Raw genomic sequence first — 19,383 nt, forward strand, 5'->3', positions numbered from 1 at the left:
TAATGTATATGATTGTTTTAAGAATAAATTATTATTAAAAGAGAAATGAATTCTTGTAGTTCCTAGAGAAAGTCTTCATGTCAAGAGACTCATCTCTACTATTGAAATTTTCCACAACAATTGTCCATTTCCTTCTCAATAGCATCAGGATTCCTGACATATGAACAAGCCTTTCTGGGATGGTTTCAAGAGCTTCTGCAATCCAGCCACTGGAAAGAAAGGCCCACCATTTTTTGTCTTGGGAACTCTTTGAAATGTTTAATACAGAATCCATTCCTTCAGCTTCATGAAACTGTTTGAGGGAAAGAGGCTGATGTCTTTTAATTAGTGTTTAAAAACATAAAATACATAATCTTTTTTTAAATAGTTAATTTTTATTTTATATGCATTGGAATTTTTCCTGCATGTATTTTTGTGTGAGGATGCCGGATTCCCTAGAACTGGACTTTATAGACAGTTGTGAGCTGCCATGTGGGTACTGGGAATTGAACCCAGGTCTTCTGGAAGAACAGCCAGTGCTCTTAACCACTGAGCCATCTCTCCAGCCCCTAAAATATACAATCTTTTACTCATGGTATAGGATTAGAAAAGACCTTTTTACAATTTCACAATATTCTGAAACCCTGATTTATCTGCTGCAGCATTTATTAATTAATATAATAATATATAATATACTGAGAGTATGTATTCTTTTTTAAAAGAAAGGGCAACTAAATTAAATAGTGTTATAACAAAACTCGTGTCATCTATACTATGAAATTTACACCATTTCAAATTCAAAAGTAAGCAATTACTTTCATCCTACATGCTTAAGGCCATACTCAGGAGTTATCCTAGACTCTGTCTTCTCTATATTTCTTGAAGGCTTCTCCCATGTATCATACCCATTGCCATTACCATAGCTCAACATTTAGCCACTAAGTTCCTGAGCTTTTGCAGGAGCATGTCCATCAGACTAATTTTCTTAAACACAACATGTTACTTTTCGACTTGGGATATTTTAAGAGCTTCTTGTTGTGTTCCTGCCTCCAATCCCTAACAGTCACAAGATCTACATCAAACCAATTCTAGCTGTAACATTCATCTTCATCACCTGTGGCACATATTAAACACACCTTACTTTTTCAAACACAATGTATTTTCCATTGTTCTGCCTCAATCTTCTCTGCCCATTCTCTGCTTTAAGCATTTCATAAGCAAAGCTTACTATGAAAAGAATAATGAGATTTAATGCTAAAACTTAACAATGACTAATATATGGAGGGAAAAAAAGAGCCACTGCTAAGTTAGTGGTATGCTGAAGAGTGCTCATCATGTAGTTAACAGAGCTAGAACAAGAATCCAGGTCTATAGTTCCCCTACCCTCTATCATTATTATGTCCACACATACGGCAAAAAAGAGTGTTAGTCTAAATGTGATGTGCAATGAAACTCGTAAGAACTACTTAGAGACTATCCCCTCACACAGGTATACATTCAAAAAGTCTAACAATCTGCTACCAAATATAGTACTCTATGTGGGAACTTAAGTTCTTATCTTTAAAAAACTTGGTGTGGCTTTGGTTATGCTATCTCAAGTCTACCTTGGTTAGGCACTGTGAGTTTAACAGAATTAAGAATTTCCTTTAAGAACCATCTTGCAATTTTGTTCACTACTCTGAGCCAAGAACCACAGCCATCATTAGGCATGGAGAATTCTAAAATATGTACATTAAAAAAAATTACTACTGTTCCCATTAAAATTTTAACTTAAAAAATATGACTGTATACCTATATATGTCATATATATATATATAAACCAAGAGGAAATATATATACATATATATATACATATATATGTATATATATAATCAAAAGGAAAACGAAAGTTGAGGGCACAATCCTGCACATTCAAATTCAAAATTTATGTGACTTTTCCCCAAATGGATTTGCTTTAAAAGGTCTCTTATAGCTTTATTATAAAACAGTATTTTATTTAATGTCTTACATCTCTTCACATGTACATAATAAACTCAATGCTGTATGCTATTCCCATTCTCTGCTAATCTTTGGAAATCCATTTAAAGAGCCTGGTAAGAATTCAGCATGAACAGACTACCAATCAACTTAAAAAGCATTCACATGAGGCCATGATTCAGACATTTTTTTTTCCAGCTTGATGGGGTTATAATGAGCAATGTTCCCTTAAAAAACAACTTGTTTTTATCTCAAATTTTCTTGAATAAATGTATAGAATTGTGTGCTGACAGTTTATTATGTTCCTAGTTCTATAAGACACTGTGAATGGTTATCCAAGGAGCAAAAGCTTAAGAAATTAATGTGCTAACACACATAGGTAAAACATTGCTTAATCATGGAGCTCTCCAAATTTACTTCAAAAAGCCTATAATTTTGCTCTATTAAGTGTTAACTGTCACAGGAATTATGTAACAGCAGAAACAGTTTTTGACGTTTCTAGAATCTTCTCAGGAGAGGTGTGAAGGTGTGAAGAGGAGGTAGACAGCTGGACTGGGGAGATGGCTATGCATGCATGAGAGCCTGAGAGTTCAATCACCAGCACCCATGTAAAACGCCAGGTTTGACACTGCAAGCTTCTTCCCCTAGCACTGGAGAGGTAGAGACCAGATCCCTGAGACTCCCTGGCCAGCCAGCCTAGCCTACTTGACAAACCATAGGTCACAGTGAGAGACTCTGACTCAACAAGATTAACAGCTTCCTGAAGAACAGTATCTAAGGGTTTGACTATGAGTAATCTTTGAGAATTCTGCACAATGATTATATTTGATTCAACTCCCTCCCCTAACTCCTGTCAAATCCATACTACCTACACCTTACATACCCAAACTTTGTGTCTTCTTTTTGTTTCTAACCCCACAATTGCAATTTGTGTTGCTCATACACTCTTGTCTGTATGGCCTCCACTGGAGTGTGGATGCCACACCCTTAAAGAAAGGGTGACTTTCCCCTTCCCATCAACTATCAACGGCCAATAACTCTTCAGCTAGAGGTGGAACTTCATGTCTACAGCCCACCTACTACCGCACATCCTTCTTTCTGGGACTTGGTATGGCTTGAGCTCGTGCAGGTCTCACACAATCTGTCACAACCACTGTTCACATATACAACTGCCCTGCTGTATCCCAAAGCAGTTTCACTGTAATCATCCACCACCCCGGCTCTTACACTCTTTCCTCCCTTCCCCCTCTTCCGCAGCCCAAGTCTTGAAAGGCAAGCATGTGATAGAGATGTCCCATTTAGGGCAAAACATTCAAAAGTCTCTTATTCTCTGCACATCGGCCACTTACTGATCTCTTTATTAATCACTGTCCACTGCAAAAAGAAGCATCTCTGATGAGAGCTAAGAGGTACACTAATCTATGTGTATAACAATGTCATTAAGATCTGTTTTAATACTATATCCACTTAGCAGAATAACAGTAGTAGGTTGTAGAGGCCCACAAAGGTTCCTAGTAAGATCTGAGTTTGCTTCATTCAGGAGGGCTGCATCAGTTTGCTTGACCGTGTGCATGGTCTCTAGGTGATTAGAAGGGTTTGCACTTGGCTGTGCTAGGGGAAGGTCTTTGCTCCACTCCTTGGCATTCCTACAAATAGCCCTTTAGAAGAGACAGTAAGGACCAGTGGATAAGGATCCAGGCCCTCCCAAGGCTATCCTGTGTTTCTATTGTTTTTCTCCCCTCTCTATACTTCTATCTAAATCTCTTATCGCTCTCTCCTCAAGAGTCCCTGGGGTAAATAAATGTGGGAGCTGGTCTCCCACAGTAGGTTTTCCTTTAAGGCCTAGCTACAGGTTCTTTAACTCATAATGATGTCAGATTTCAGTTTCATCTTGTGAAGCAGGCTTTAAATCCAACCAGAAAGTCAGATTTCTCCCAGGCACTGGTGAGCATGTCTTGAGAGGCTGGTTGTTATTGTAGCTCTCAGGATTCACAGGTGGATAAAGCTGATGACTATTTTTCTCCTCCAGGAGCATGCAGACTACCTTCTAGCACTATGAAAGCTAGACAGCAGGATGAAGCTTCCAGGATTTCTCAATGTTCTATGTGGTATCTTCAGCATCAAGTTCTAGAGAACATCAACAATAACCTATAATGTTTGGAAGTGTGCAGGGTGACATTTAGTCACTGCTGGTAGGAGTACAAACTGGTGTAGCCAGCATGGAAATCAGTGTTGTTGGTTTCTCAAAAACCAGATACAGATCCACCACATGTACCACCACACCACTCCTGCACGTACACTCAAAGGACCCTATATCCTACCAGAGACACCTGCCCATCCATTGCATTACTGCTCTAGTCACAATAGCCAGGAAACAGGAGTGGCCTAGATGTCTATCACCTGATGAATGGATGACAAATATATGGTACACAATGGAATATTATTCAGCTGTTATGAAAAATGAAATACACAGGTAAATGGATAAAGCTACAAACGATCATCCTGAGTGAGGTAACCTTGACCCAGAACAACAAATATCACATGCTTTTATTCACTTTGGGATGTTAACTCATCTCCATATGTGTATTTCATAGAGGTCATAAAATTAGTAAAGAGTCACGGTGTGGAGAGGGGATTTTTTAAGGGAAGGGAGATAGAACACAGTAGACTAAAGGAACAAAGGAGAATAATGGAACACAAAGGATTAAATTGGGTCGTGAGTAGCCTGGTAAAGAGAGATAACTAACACTAAAGACCCTCAAATACTCTACTCCTGTTCAAGCTTCCTAAAATATATATACACACACACACACATATAAAAAGAATTTAAATTTACATAATGGGCTAGCAATGCCCCCACTAGATACCATGGGCTAACAAATAAAAAGGTCAGCGCTAGGAATGGGTTGCCTGTCTTGGAGCTGAAAGACATCCAGAGTTTTCCTTTGGTCTCTAAACACATAGGCACAACTACAAACACACAGACACCCCAATACAAAACATAAATCTGAAAAGTCTATGGGTAATATTTACGGCAAAATTAGGTAATTGTTTATCTCCATAAAACTCAAACTCAATCCAGTAGGGACAAACCCCTAACAACCACTAGATCTGCTTGATGCCTACAACTAATAGATGTTAAATCAAAACAAAAGAGGGAAAACTATGAACTGTAAACCACATTGAAATAGCTAGAGAAAAGCACTTATTTTTGGCTAGTGCTCTCAAAAAAGAAATTCGTAATATTCAATAATACAGAACAACTGACCCTCAGCAGTAAATTTAGAAACTAATTCATCTCAACAGATTACCAGAAAGAAGCTAAATTGCTTATTTTAAGATATTTCAGGGCAACAATGCTGAGGGTTTTATATAATGGAGAAATGGACCAATACTATTAATTAACATATTAGCATTTCTTGTTTAAAATGTGTCAGATACTAGACTAGCTCATGTTTCACCCATTCTAACTTATATGATTCTCTCTTCTTATTCTGCAAGTAAAACTTCAAAATAAAATACATCAAAATAAAATATGAATGCCTCCTAAAACCAAATACCCTGGGAAATCATACAAGTCTAATTTTGGCAGTCTGTCTTAATGACTTTGTTCTACTGCCTTACTGGAATCACTTGCCTTGAAATGTTCTAAGCCAAAATATAGATTGAACAAAACACAGCCTGGAAAACTCAGCATTATCAACAAACACTTACTTGTTTTAATTGGTCATCTCAGAACATCTTTTTAAAAACAATAGTAACTAATTTGCATGGCTTACAAGTACTCACAGGGCCCACCACAAAATGCTAGATGGCCCACCTGTTTATGTGATTATGTTTTAAAGTAAAACAACTGATTATCACTGGATTCCTGGGGACATTCTAGCCTTACTTCTCATCATGGCACAGTGGGAAGAAGAGCTCTGTGGGCTATGGCCCAAGCAGAGTATCATTGGTGACAAACAATTATAAAGTCTTACATTCCATAATAATTCTGACTTCAAGAAGTCGACAGGTAACAGCAAATAATTATGTTCAAATATGTTTCAAATATTGTACATTATTTGTTTTTAAAATCCCTGGTTTCTTAAAGTCAGTACCTTGCCACATACCTATTATCTATTTCACAAAAATCAGTTAACTACAATTCTGATGGGAAAATTATACTACTGTAGAGCTACCTGCCTCAAATAATCTGTTATTCAAATTCTCTCAATGGTCTTTTTAAAGTATTTCCAAGGATCTAGAATGTCTAATAAGTCTGTGTCTTGTCCTTGGTTTAGAATGAGTCATTAAAAAGTACACCCCCTTTTGTCTTCAATGTTTTTTTTTTTTTTTTTTTTTTTTTTGGTTTTTCGAGACAGGGTTTCTCTGTGTAGCTTTGCGCCTTTCCTGGAACTCACTTGGTAGCCCAGGCTGGCCTCGAACTCACAGAGATCCGCCTGGCTCTGCCTCCCGAGTGCTGGGATTAAAGGCGTGCGCCACCACCGCCCGGCTGTCTTCAATGTTTTATCCTCTATAAGACTTTACAAATACAACTTAAATATTTTAATCTACTCATCATCCTTTCCTGAGAAAGATGTCATTCAGTTACCACATCTGCTACAGAGATGGTAATAGGAACACTATCTCATATAAAGTGTTCAAAAGTTCTCCTTTGCTGATCTAATCTGTATGGTTTCTCCTCCGGAATTTTGAAAACACTCAAAGGATAATATTTCCTTGTATGGCCTTAACCAGCAATAATCTCAGAAGCTAATTTTAAGACAGAACTAAATCAACTATACTTGACTTTATAGTCTGAAGATCTTTACTAATTCTGTTAACTTAGGCCACAACCATGTAGGTGTCTTTTTTCTGATTCTGAGGTATGTCTGTGTATCATTGAAGTTCAACCACATACTGTTGCCCTCTGTATCTCTGAGCTCTGCATCTATAGCCTCTTAACAACTCCAGACGGAAAACAGGAGGGAAAAACTCACATCTGTACTGAATATATATATTACTGTATGCGTGCATGTGTGCTCATGTGCGTGTGTGCGCGTGTGCGTGTGTGTGTCTTTCTACATTATTTTCTTGTCATTATTCTTAAACAAAATAGTCTAAAAGCTACTTGAATGGCATCTAAATGGTATCCAGTATTGTAAGTAACTAGGAATGATGTAAAGCATGTGCAAAAATGAGAATGAATAGATACATGCAAATGTGATTCCATCTGTTAGAAGCACCTGAGCATCAATGGGTTTGGGTATCTAGCAGTCATCCTGGAAGTAATCTTTTGTGACACCAAAGATAGCTGTATGTTAATATATTTAGAATTTTTAATGGCAATTTCAAAAGGCATAATAAAATCAGTGTGATTTTACTGTGAATTACACAGTAAGACCAATAAACGTAATTGTTTTTACATAGGCAGCTAACCTGAAGGATTAATAAGTAAGATTTTAAACATTTAAAACTGTCACCCTGGAAAAACAGCAAACTCTTACAATTACAAAGTTATCTGTGACAAAGATAACTACTCTACACAAACCCAAACTGGACAAAACAACATTTTCTCACTGGACTATCATCCACTGCTAGCCTCTCTCCGAACGCCAAGAACACTTCTCTATACAGAAGAGAAAGCCTTCAAGTCAGTTTTCAGGGAAGAGATGATTTTTTTTTCCCTTTATCTTTACCCAGACTCCCTCTACTGGTAGGAATATTAAACTATGGAACTAATAGTGGCAAATTTCACCAACCAAATAAAACATTTTTAAATACTATGAAATCAACATTTTAGACGAAAAGAAAAATAGATTTAAAACTGGCTACCACAGACTCAACAAGAATTTAGTATAAGTGAATTAATAAATGAAATACCACTCAAACTGGCATATGCCATTTCAGCATGTATTTTAATATTAATCCTTAGACACAAGATAGATTAAGTATTTTAAAGTTATTTAAAATACATTTTTAATAATTTCTTGTTGTGATGTTTACCTGTATCTGTTCTGGCGTCCATTGGTCTAGATTGACTGACTTAACCCTGGATATATGAACCCCAAGATTTCTATGAATTCCAGCACATCTGATGCAAATAAACACACCAATATTCCAGGAAGCCCATCGGGGACCTAATGAAGGAAAGAAACAAGGGAAGGCAAGTATTAGAAACTAGAACATCCTGACTATATACTAGTTGTTTTCTAACTCTTAAACAATTGTTGATAGAAGCTTACAGAAATTACATGCTCAAGTTTTTTTTCAAATGGTACTGGCAACAGTTTCAGAGAATGCCATGCCACACATGCACTGAAAGGTTATAAATCAATCTTTAAGAACCTTAGTCAGGACTGGGAAGATGGATCAGTGAGTAAGAGCATTTGCTATCCATGCACAAGGATCTGAGTTCAAATCCCCAGCATCCATGTAAAAATCCAAGCACACCAGTGCATGCCTATAACCCCAGCATTGGAGGGCCAAGCTGGAAGATCCCTGGACAGCCAGCACCCTAGCCAAGACTGTGAGCTTCAGGTTCAGTGAGAAATCCTGTCAAGACAACATGGTAAACAGGGATCCATAGGGAAAATACCAGACAACATCCTGCTCTGGCCGCCACATAAGCACACAAGAGCCTGCACACTCATGTTTATTGCATACATCACACACACAGAGAGAAAAGAACCTTAGTCATTCTACTGGTCTTGCTTTCCTGTCAATGTTTCCCTAACTTCAAGACTTTAAAACTAATTAATTCCAACAGTTTTCACTATGCATATTTGAACAGCAGCAATATATACCTCAACGAAAAGTTCTTTATTAAGTAAATAAGATAATAATTAAAACGTTAACAATAAACCAAATAAAGAAGTTTTTGTTTTTGTTTTTTGAGACAGGGTTTCTCTATGTAGTTTTGGTGCCTGTCCTGGATCTCACTCTGTAGCCCAGGCTGGCCTAGAGATTTGCCTGGCTCTGCCCCCCTGAGTGCTGGGATTAGGTACTGCAGCTCAGCTAAGAATTTTATTTTTAAGACAGGGTCTCATTAAACAGCCCTGGCTGGCCTCAAACTTGTGACTGTCCTGCAGCATCTTGAGTAGCTAAGATTCCAAGTGCAGAAGGCTCATTAAAAAACAAAAAAAGTAGCCGGGCGGTGGTGGCGCACGCCTTTAATCCCAGCACTCGGGAGGCAGAGCCAGGCGGATCTCTGTGAGTTCGAGGCCAGCCTGGGCTACCAAGCGAGCTCCAGGAAAAGGCGCAAAGCTACACAGAGAAACCCTGTCTCGAAAAACCAAAAAAAAAAAAAAAAAAAAAAAAAAAAAAAAAAAAAGTAAATATTTCTGTGAACGGTATGCAGGCCTATAATCCCAAAACTTTGGAGGCTCAGGCAGGAGGGTTATGAGTTCAGGGTCAGTCTATGGTAAATAGCAAGAGTATATCTAAAAGGGGGGGGGGGAGGTAATCAATAAGAAGGGGCAAACCAAAAAAAAATGAGCAGATAAAAACAAGTAGGTACTTGAAAAAAAATTGTTTGTCCAAGAAACATGAAAACATGTATACTCTCAACATGTTCTTTAAACTACAAAGGCCTCAACTGTGCTCTGATACAGTGGAAAAGGATATCTGCAATAAGGAAAACAAGACTACCTCAAAAAGCGCATATCCAATGATAAATCTCAAAAGTATCAGATTTTAACAATGTTTTAAAAGGAATAAACCACGTATGAAGTTGAAAACATGAATATTAACACATATCCACTAAAAGCTTCTACATCTGTCATGGAACTGAGGCAGGGTCTGGTACTGAGAAATGAGAATGTGATCAGAGAAAAATGCCTGGGAATGGTATGCAGGCAGCAGGCCCAGAGGGCACTGGTTACTCTGCTTCTGAAGGCAGGTGGTAAGAAGACAAGTGTTTGTCTTACTAACTTCATACGCATGTAAAAACTGACATTCTCTAAATGGCATTTATTTCAGTCATGGTCAAGAAATTCTGGAGAACACTGTAGACACTAACATGAATATATAAACACAAGCCCTGACTCTGTTACTCTTCATACTTTAAATACCTTCTTTCTGTTCATTATTTTAAGTTTTCTCAGGATTATTTTCATATATTGCTTGTAGAATTTTTAAGTGGAAAAAATTAAGTTTCTAGAAAGCTTCTGAAAAACATTTCTGGATTTCTAAAAATTATCTGATCATGAAGAATTAGCTACATAAGAGTCATAAATAGGTATTAAGATTTTTAAAAACTGCAAGCTCTTTTAAATGTATACTTTCATCTATAGGTGAAGGTTATTCTACAAAACCACATTGAAGCCAGTTATTATAAAATAGTAAAAATTAAACACACACCTACAGATCCCTCCTCCCCAAAGAAGAGAAAACACACACACACACACACACACACACACACACACACACACACACACACGCCCCTCTACATCTGAATATTCCACTATAGGTTTAGGAACTGGCATCTATAAACCGAGACACATTTTGGACTTCCACAACTAATCCAGACACAGTTGCCTCCTTCAGCTACCCTTAACCATTTCTCACAATTTATTACATAACAATACATCATAGTTTGAAACTTACACAGAAATCTAAAATAGGTTAAAGTAGATAAGTAAGTAGTTTAATAAATTTACCAGTCAAGTCTCAAACCACAAAAGGTTAAAGAAATGCTGGCATCTCAGCTTACTGTCCATTTCACCTGGGCTATTGGGACAACACCAGCTCTAATTCTGCAGTTCCTGGACTGACACCAAGAATTCTGTCTTTCTAGTGAGTTCCCAAAATGCCCAATCTGACATCCACTGACCACATTTTTGAAAAGCAAAACTCTATAGATTATTCTTGAGTCTTCAATTCAAACATTCAGTACACAATAATTGCATACAATTCTGCCAAGCCACAAGAAATGTGTTCTAAGACAGACACAAAGCCTTATATGACTACTACATACATATTTCTTACACATATTTATTTATTTAGATAGATCTGAAGGACCCAACCTTCTAAACGGGTATTTGGCAAAGGGTTCAGCATTGTTAGATAAAGCTCACTGAAGAATGTTGATTTCATGTTAAATCTATAGGGTAAGCAGCTCTTATTTGTTTTCCTATTGAAATGACTAAGTTACTAACTAAAGTTACTAAGGCATGAATTGTTAGGCTGGTTGACTCAAACCTGCCAAATCCTTTCCCTGTCCCTTTGGAAGCTGTGGGGAACAAAACCAAGTAACTATACCAGATAGGGCACAGATGGAAACCAGAAATGAGCCACCTCTGTTTTCTCTGTGGATCCTAAGTACAGTGGGACTCTGCATGATACTGCTACCATGCCTGAAGGTGTACCCCGTTGGCAGCAACCACAACTTCAGCCACGCCATTCTGCAAAACTGGGGGAGCTTCCAATCAACCAGCCATGTTCTTGGAGATTTCTGGAGCTGTACAGAGAAATGCTATGGCTGTAGGAATACTTTCCTCAGTCCAGCTACCAACACATGGGAGCCTTTCCATGAGCAGAGCCCTCCAAAAGACTTCCTTCCAAGTACTGACAACACAACTATGAGGGACACCATTCAAGCCACAACAAAGTCTCTTTTAGTCACAGCCACCACATACCAGTCAAGACATGGAACCTATTTAAGTGTCAGTCCATCAGCAGGAAAGAAAGAGTGATATTCTGATCTGATTTAAGGCCCACTCCATGAGATGGAACCCATACCCAATACTGCTTGGGTTATCAAGAACCTGAGACCAGTGACCTAAGGGAAAACCAAAAGTTACTGTTCTCCAAAAGGAACATAGCAGCAAAATGACCCCTCTACTGACATTCTGATTTGCTCTTAGATCAGGGACTTGCTCAGCCATCTCAGAGAAGCTTCCTCATCCAGCAGATAGAAACAAATACAGAGACTCACAACCAGACAACATGCAGAGAGTGAGAGACTTCAAAACACTAAAAAGGGGCATCTCCATCAAATCCTTCCCCCTCAGGGGTCAGGGGAATCCTATGGAAGAGCAGTCAGAAAGAGTCTAAGAGCCAGAGGGGACAGAGGATACCAAAGAAACAAGACCTTCGAAACAGCAGGACCCATACAATATGAACTCACCGAGACGGGGGCAGCACGCCCAGGGCCTGCCTGCATGGGTCTGCACAGATGGGGGCCTGGAGCCGAAAGGAGGAGTGGACACTATTGGACTCTGTAGCACCCCACTGTATGTAAGTGTCACTGTTTCTTTTTTCCCTTTGAATATTTATTTTCTCACAGGAGCATGTAAGGACTAGTCCTGCCACAGACTGGCATGGGATTTGGGGTGGGAGGAAGAAGTGACTGACAAAGAAGAAAGAACACTTCAGCCAAGGAAAATGGATTTCTGAAAACTTCCTGTAGTTTTAAGTTATTAGTTTTTGCTTGTCATAAAATTAAAAATACCCCATTGCTCAATTTCCACTTAACTTCAACACCAGAAATATGGTAACTGAAACTTTTAAAAGAGAGGAGAGAGTGGACACCGGGGAAGGCCAGAATGTCAACCATTTTCTTGTAACAAGAAAAAGGGGGTGTGTGCCTCTGAGATGGTCATTAGGCGCTTGTTTGTCCAAACTTCAGTGAACCTGACAGCCTCATTTCTTAGGTACAGCTGTTGTGGGACAGAGAGTCTCTTCATTTTGTTACTATCCACCACTGATCATCTTCTCACAGCAGCATGAATTCTTAGTCAAATCCATTCTCCTTCCCATTTGTCTAAGGTTCCCTGCCCCGTTTTATTAAAGACATGTTCTTTTCTGGTACACTATAAGCTGATTACAGTTTCCCCTCCCTCTACTCCTCCCAACTCCTCCCCTCCCATCGGATTCACTCCCTTTCAGTCTTTCATTAAAAAAGAACAGACTTCTAAGAGATAACAACAAAACATAACAAAATAAAATATAATAAGCTAAAACCACAACCATCACATCAAAGTTGGAGAAGGCAAACCAACAGAAGGAAAAGACCCCAAGAGAAGTCACAAGACTCAGAGACCCACTCGTTCACACACTTAGGAGTTCCATAAAATACTAAACTGAAAGCTATAATATATACACAGAGGATCTGGTGCAGACCCATAAAGGTCCTGTCATGAAGAAAATAATTTTGATAAGTAATGTCTCTCTGTATAAGAACTGAAAGAACTGATGTTTAAAAAAAGGTTCATATAAGGAAAAGCAGAAATTATTCGATAAAACAACACTCTGAACTAACTGTAAAGTCTAACTACTCTTTTACCAAGTTCACAAATAGATGGTTGACTAATACATTTAATGGCTTTGATATAACATATAATAACACTGATGAATCAAAAATTTAACAAACACAACTATAGAGTAAATTGGCTTTGCTTTTATTTTTAGCACAAGGAATACAAAAATGAAGACCAATTTTTACATTAAGAATAGCAAACTATAATTATGCAAACAGATGTTTTCAAAAGTATAAAAGTGAATGAGATGATCCACAAAGCAGTTTTAATAACATGGTACAGAATAAAACCAAATGTTTCCATTTGGCTTGAATAATATGTGCTATCAGTGTTGAGCAAAGTAAAATGGAACTTAAAAATGAAGATCCTGTCTTAAGAAATTTCCTCTACATGGTGATTGAGTCTTCAGAGAGTACAAGATTAATGCAAATAATCTGCATCATTTGGTCAGCAATGACAGTCTTTCACTGGAACATAGGAGTAGCAGCAACATCAATAATTCTGTCATTTTCTCCGAGTTATTAAGAACTGCATGAGGACACATGCTTTTAAATAAACCTGAATATAACTATTATCTTCAACAAACTTGGGAGACACAAATTTCAATTAAAAAACACTTAAAAGTAATTTTCTTTCCATGTCTGTCACAACTAAAACAGCACACTGAACTCCACTTCTAGCCAAATATGTAAATATAATGACTAAAACAACTTAAAAGGCAAACAAAATACATAAAACAGCATTCCTAAAGAAATTAGTTATCAAGAAATGGCAAATAAAACTAGGTAAGTGCCCTACAATAAACTCAGTTTACTTCTAGGAAAACTATCTAGGCTATGGCACAAAGATAAACTCAGGCCAAGCCACGCTACATAACAAGATCTTGTCTCAAAAGGGAGGGAGGGAGGGAGGGAGGGAGGGAGGGAGGGAGGGAGGGAGGGAGGGAGGAAGGAAGGAAGGAAGGAAGGAAGGAAGGAAGGAAGGAAGGAAGGAAGGAAGGAAGGAAGGAAGGAAGGAAGGAAGAAAGAAAAAGAAAGAAAGGAAGAGAGAGAGAGAGAGAGAGAGAGAGAGAAAGAAAGAAAGAAAGAAAGAAAGAAAGAAAGAAAGAAAGAAAGAAAGAAAGAAAGAAAGAAAGAAAGAAAGAAAGAAAGAAAGAAAGAGAGGGGGGGAAGGAAGGAAGGAAGGAAGGAAGGAAGGAAGGAAGGAAGGAAGGAAGGAAGGAAGGAAGGAAGGAAGGAAGGAAGGAAGGAAGGAAGGAGGAAAAGAAACCCAAGGCTCCCAAAATTAGGCATGTGAAAGCAAAAACAGGTGTGTACATTTATGAGAGGGCAATTAAGAGGTCTTTACGGTGATGTAACTCTTCCATATCTTGATTTGAGATGCACATTTTTGAATCTACACATGTGGAAAGATGCATACAGCTAAATAAATATATCTATTTATTTACACACACACACACACACACACACACACACACACACACACACACACACACACTTAAGTGTAGTAAGTAAAACCAACAGTTTTATAAAATGTTACCATTACCAGAAACTGGATCACCTGTCTAAATCTCGTAACCAACTAACACGGACAACAGGATCACTCACACTGTCAAAAGGCTTAGATTCTCTCTGTACTGACTCACGTTTCTTTCCACTCCAAATCCACCAACAAGGAAAAGTAGCTTTTACCTCAACTGTGATCGTTAGTTACTTTCTAACTCAAATACTCATAACCAAGAATGAAAATGCCAGAAATACTCAATACCCTACACTGAGAAAACTAATCATTTGGCAGTAAATATATGCGAGCTGAAGTAAATTACATAGTACAATAAAATCCTAACCATCTTCTATCCTACCAAAAATATCCTTCAGTTAATTATTCATGGGGAAAGTGTTCTATGTAAAAAGGATTCATGGCCCCCCAAAAAAAATGTATTACAAATTTAAGAACAGTGGTTATTTCATGAAAATTATAACCCTTATTTCAACTGTGAAAGCTGGGAAACACTGGAGGCATAATAAAAGCAATAGTAAGGAGGTAGAAAAATGGATCAGAAGTTCAAGGCCAGACTCAGCTACATGATGAGTTCATTATGGCCAGCCAGAGCTCCAGGAGACCTTGCCTTAGTAAACTATAAAATTTTTAAATGTTAACATATTTATTAATTGAGATTTCTGTGATATTAAAAATAGGTTATACAGTCTGCATTGTCCAATACCACAGCTCTTGGCTAAACATGACTACTAAACCTTGAAATGTAGCTAATGAAACAAACTGAATGTTTAAATTCAGTTAAATAGACACATATAACTAGGAGCTTCCACAGTGAATACAGCAGATCTAGAATTCACAGAAAAATTCAACCAACAATACAACTACACACACACACACACACACACACACACACACACAGCCACAATGCAGTATCAATAATTAGTGTAATACGTATTTCTTAACCAGGGCACTACGGACATTTTAAACAGAACAATTTACTATATAGGACTATAGCAAAAAGAATATATTCCTTTTAAATAAGGACATTTTTCCAAAACTCTATTTTATAGCACTCTTAAGTTACAAAGTATTATTTCATTCAAAGAAATTACTAGTGATTTTGTTTAATAGCAATAATATATTTTAACCAGCAGAGGGCAGATATAACACCACAACATACTGAATTTAAATGTTCAAGAAGTTCTAGTGTAGGAAATCAAAGTCATCAATATATTCCCTTACACAAAAGGGATTGTACTTTGTGCTGAAAAGGAATGTATATTTTCTTTAAAATGTATTGACAATTGTCAGATCTCCCTAGAAACCTGGTTTTGTTCACTTTATGCATTTATTCTAGTTAACTATCATCCCTTAAACAAAACAAAATAACTAACAAATGTCAATTCATATTTCAAGGGCTACTTACATATATATTAACAATATTTCCTTAGCTTAAAAATAAATTACAAATCATTTTCCACATAGAGCATATATTATCTGAATTCCAATTGCAAAATAAAATGAAATTTTCAAAAGGTGCTAAAAAAAATGGAAAAGTGTATTTAACAATTTGAAACACTGCTAGCATACCACCAGCTTCTGGCTTGGATATGCACCACCATGGTCACCTTTACCTCATCTATTTGGTTTTCCTGACAAGATCTCCGCTTTAGATTCCCTTTTTCTTGGGCCTTCTGTTTTAGATTCCTCTCTTCCTGATGCTTCCTTAAGGTCCTTCCATGATTCTATTTCCTCCTTGCTAAATCCTGGCCATTCAGCCTCTAAGTTAGACAAGCATTTATTAAGCATTAAGTTAGATGCTTAATCGAGTCATTATGGCTTTGGCAAATTCATCTATGCTAATAATTCTCCAGAAGCAACAAGACTCTGTCAATCCTCTCCCGTGAATTTCTACCAGGGACCCAGACCTGCCTCTGGAAGAACATGCATCTTTTCCAGAGCTTTCCCTTCCTGCAATAATTCTGCCCCATTCTCATTCAAGTCTGATTCTCTATCTCTTCAAAAAAATAAAGTAAAAAGCACCTTTTCAATTAAAAGCCCTCTCCCAACATCTAATCTTGGTGATTTTTACTTTCTCTGTACTTCTGTAACATGTCATGCTTGTACAACACTTTCCCCACATGTAGCCAGACTACACTCTATTTATGCCCTGCCTGCCTATTTCTTTAATAAGGTGCTGGAGCAGTAGTTGAAAGTGTACATCTTGAGGCAACAACCAGGCAGAGAGATAGAGTGCTAACTGGGAATGGTATAGGCTTTTGAAACCTCACAGCTCACCCCGACATCCCTCCTAATCCTTCCCAAACATTTCCACCAACTGGAGACCAAGTATTCAAACATATGAGCCTATGGGAGTGGGGTGGGGGAAGATTCTCATTCACACCACCACAGCAAGGCTTCTGCTGTATTATCTCTTACCAACAATATCTATTCTCAAGAACAGAAAGATACTTTTTATTTTGTAAAATGATTAAGTACCCTTTTTTGAGACTTCCATAAAGTATTCTTGCACTGGCTTAACCCTAGAATCTGTCCCACTGTATTATTTACCAAACCAAACATAATTCATAAATGCTTCCTATAAAGTAATAAAATGACCGTGTGTGTGTGTGTGTGTGTGTGTGTGTGTGTGTGTGTGTGTGTGGCCATTTTATTACTTTTATATTTGCCAAACACTTACTCTTCTATCAAAACTCTTTCCAGACATTACTTCAGAAGCTCCTCCAAACCCTGTAATACAGGACTCATCACAGATAAAATGTCACTAAAGCTCAGAGTTTAAACATATGCCAAAGAAGGGAGAAATAGGAAAATGAAGGGAGAACAGAAAAGAAAAAAAATATGAAGGCAGAAAAAACAATCAGAGCCAAAAGCAGAAGAGCCGAGACTTTGAACCTAGAGTTTTCACCATTAAATGAGCCTGCCTCTCAACGGTAACAGAGCCTGGACTATCAATCCACAGTCAACTGAAGAACACTGTAGATAGAAAGATGACTTCAGAACTATGATTTTTATAGCTACTCCTTAAATTTTTGAAGGAATAAATGCATAAAAGTTCAAAATATTTTTAAAAATTGGAAAAATTAAGTGAAAGGTTCTTTGTGAACTAATGGAATCTACAAATACCAAATTCTCCTACAGCTAATTAAGTATTAGTTTACTTTAGCAAAGAAGTGATAGGTGATGTCTTTCTGTACGCTGTGAATATGTGTTGCTCTGATTGGCTGATAAATAAAGCCATTTGGCCTATGGCAAGTCAGCTTAGAAGCAGGCAGGAAATCCAAAAGAGACACAGGAAGAAGGCAGGGAGAGATGCCAGCCGCCACCAAAGGAACAACATGCCAGCAGACCAGTAAGCCACGACTACATGGCAACTTATAGGTTTATAGAAATAGGTTAATTTAAGATATAAGAACTAGCTGGCAAGAAGCCTGCCATGGCCATAGTTTAAAAATAATATAAGCCTGTGTGTGTTTATTTGGGTCCAAGTGGCTGCAGAACTGGCAGGAGAGAGAGATTTGTTCCAGGTGGAACACAGGAAAACTTTCAGTTACAAGGAAGTTAAGCTACAGTGAGAATTTAAGGAATTTTGCCATCACTGTGTTGGTATAAGAGAAAAACGAAATTAAGCTTAGTTCACAAGACTAACCCTTGTTTTGAAAAAGGAAATAACTGTTTCACCTGACTATCCTAAAATTTAAACCTTATCAAACCTATAATTTGTTTTTGTTCAGTGTTAGGCAGCGCTCAACAGTTTCCGAAAAGCATATTATAGTCAACATGTCAAAAATATAAAGAAAACAATACTGCAAAACTGTTAAGAGCCAGGTGTGATGTTACCCACCTTTAATCCCAACATTCAGGGAGGCAGAGAAAGAAGCAGAAACTAGCCTAGTCTATACAGTGAGTTCCAGGACAGCCTGAGACTACATGAGACCTTGCCTTTTAAAATAAACAAACACAAGCCGGGTGGTGGTGGCGCACACCTTTAATCCCAGCACTCAGGAGGCAGAGGCAGGAGGATCTCTGTGAGTGTGAGGCCAGCCTGGTCTCCAAAGCGAGTTCCAGGAAAGGTGCAAAGCTATACAGAGAAACCCTGTCTCGAAAAACAAAAAAACAAAACAAAAATAAAATAAAATAAAATAAAATAAAATAAAATAAAATAAAATAAAATAAACAAACACACATATGACTAAAAGAAAAATACCAGCTCGCCTACAAAAATAATTCATCAGATTTTTCTCATCAGCAACCCCCAAAGCCAGGAAAATGTGGGATGACAATGAAGTCACAATTTACCAGAACCTAAGCTATAGCTAATACAGTTATAAGAGGAAAGGTGATAGCTCTGACAGCTTACATTTAAAAAAGAGAGAAAAAAACTCAAATAACGCCGGGCGTTGGTGGCGCACGCCTTTAATCCCAGCACTCGGGAGGCAGAGCCAGGCGGATCTCTGTGAGTTCGAGGCCAGCCTGGGCTACCAAGTGAGCTCCAGGAAAGGCGCAAAGCTACACAGAGAAACCCTGTCTCGAAAAACCAAAAAAAAAAAACTCAAATAACTAACCTAGTGATGCTCTTCAAGGTCTTAGAAAAACCAAGAAAATGTTTTTCATTTCATATCTACTGTCAAAAACAGTAGATAACAAGAAATAATAATGATCA

At 37.8% G+C, this 19,383-nt stretch overlaps 1 protein-coding gene across 5 annotated transcripts in view; it reads right to left on the reverse strand.

Annotated features, from left to right (window-relative positions):
- The window catches only part of Smap1 (small ArfGAP 1), a 102,682-nt gene that overhangs the window by 60,322 nt on the left and 22,977 nt on the right, over positions 1-19,383 (reverse strand). For all 5 annotated transcript variants that reach the window (XM_076557949.1, XM_076557948.1, XM_076557947.1 and 2 more), the window contains exon 2: positions 7,945-8,078. In XM_076557949.1, the coding sequence (XP_076414064.1) occupies positions 7,945-8,078 (134 nt within the window). The remainder of the gene's footprint in view (positions 1-7,944; positions 8,079-19,383) is intronic.

This window comes from Peromyscus maniculatus, chromosome 21, assembly GCF_049852395.1.
Source record: "Peromyscus maniculatus bairdii isolate BWxNUB_F1_BW_parent chromosome 21, HU_Pman_BW_mat_3.1, whole genome shotgun sequence".
NCBI lineage: Eukaryota > Metazoa > Chordata > Mammalia > Rodentia > Cricetidae > Peromyscus > Peromyscus maniculatus.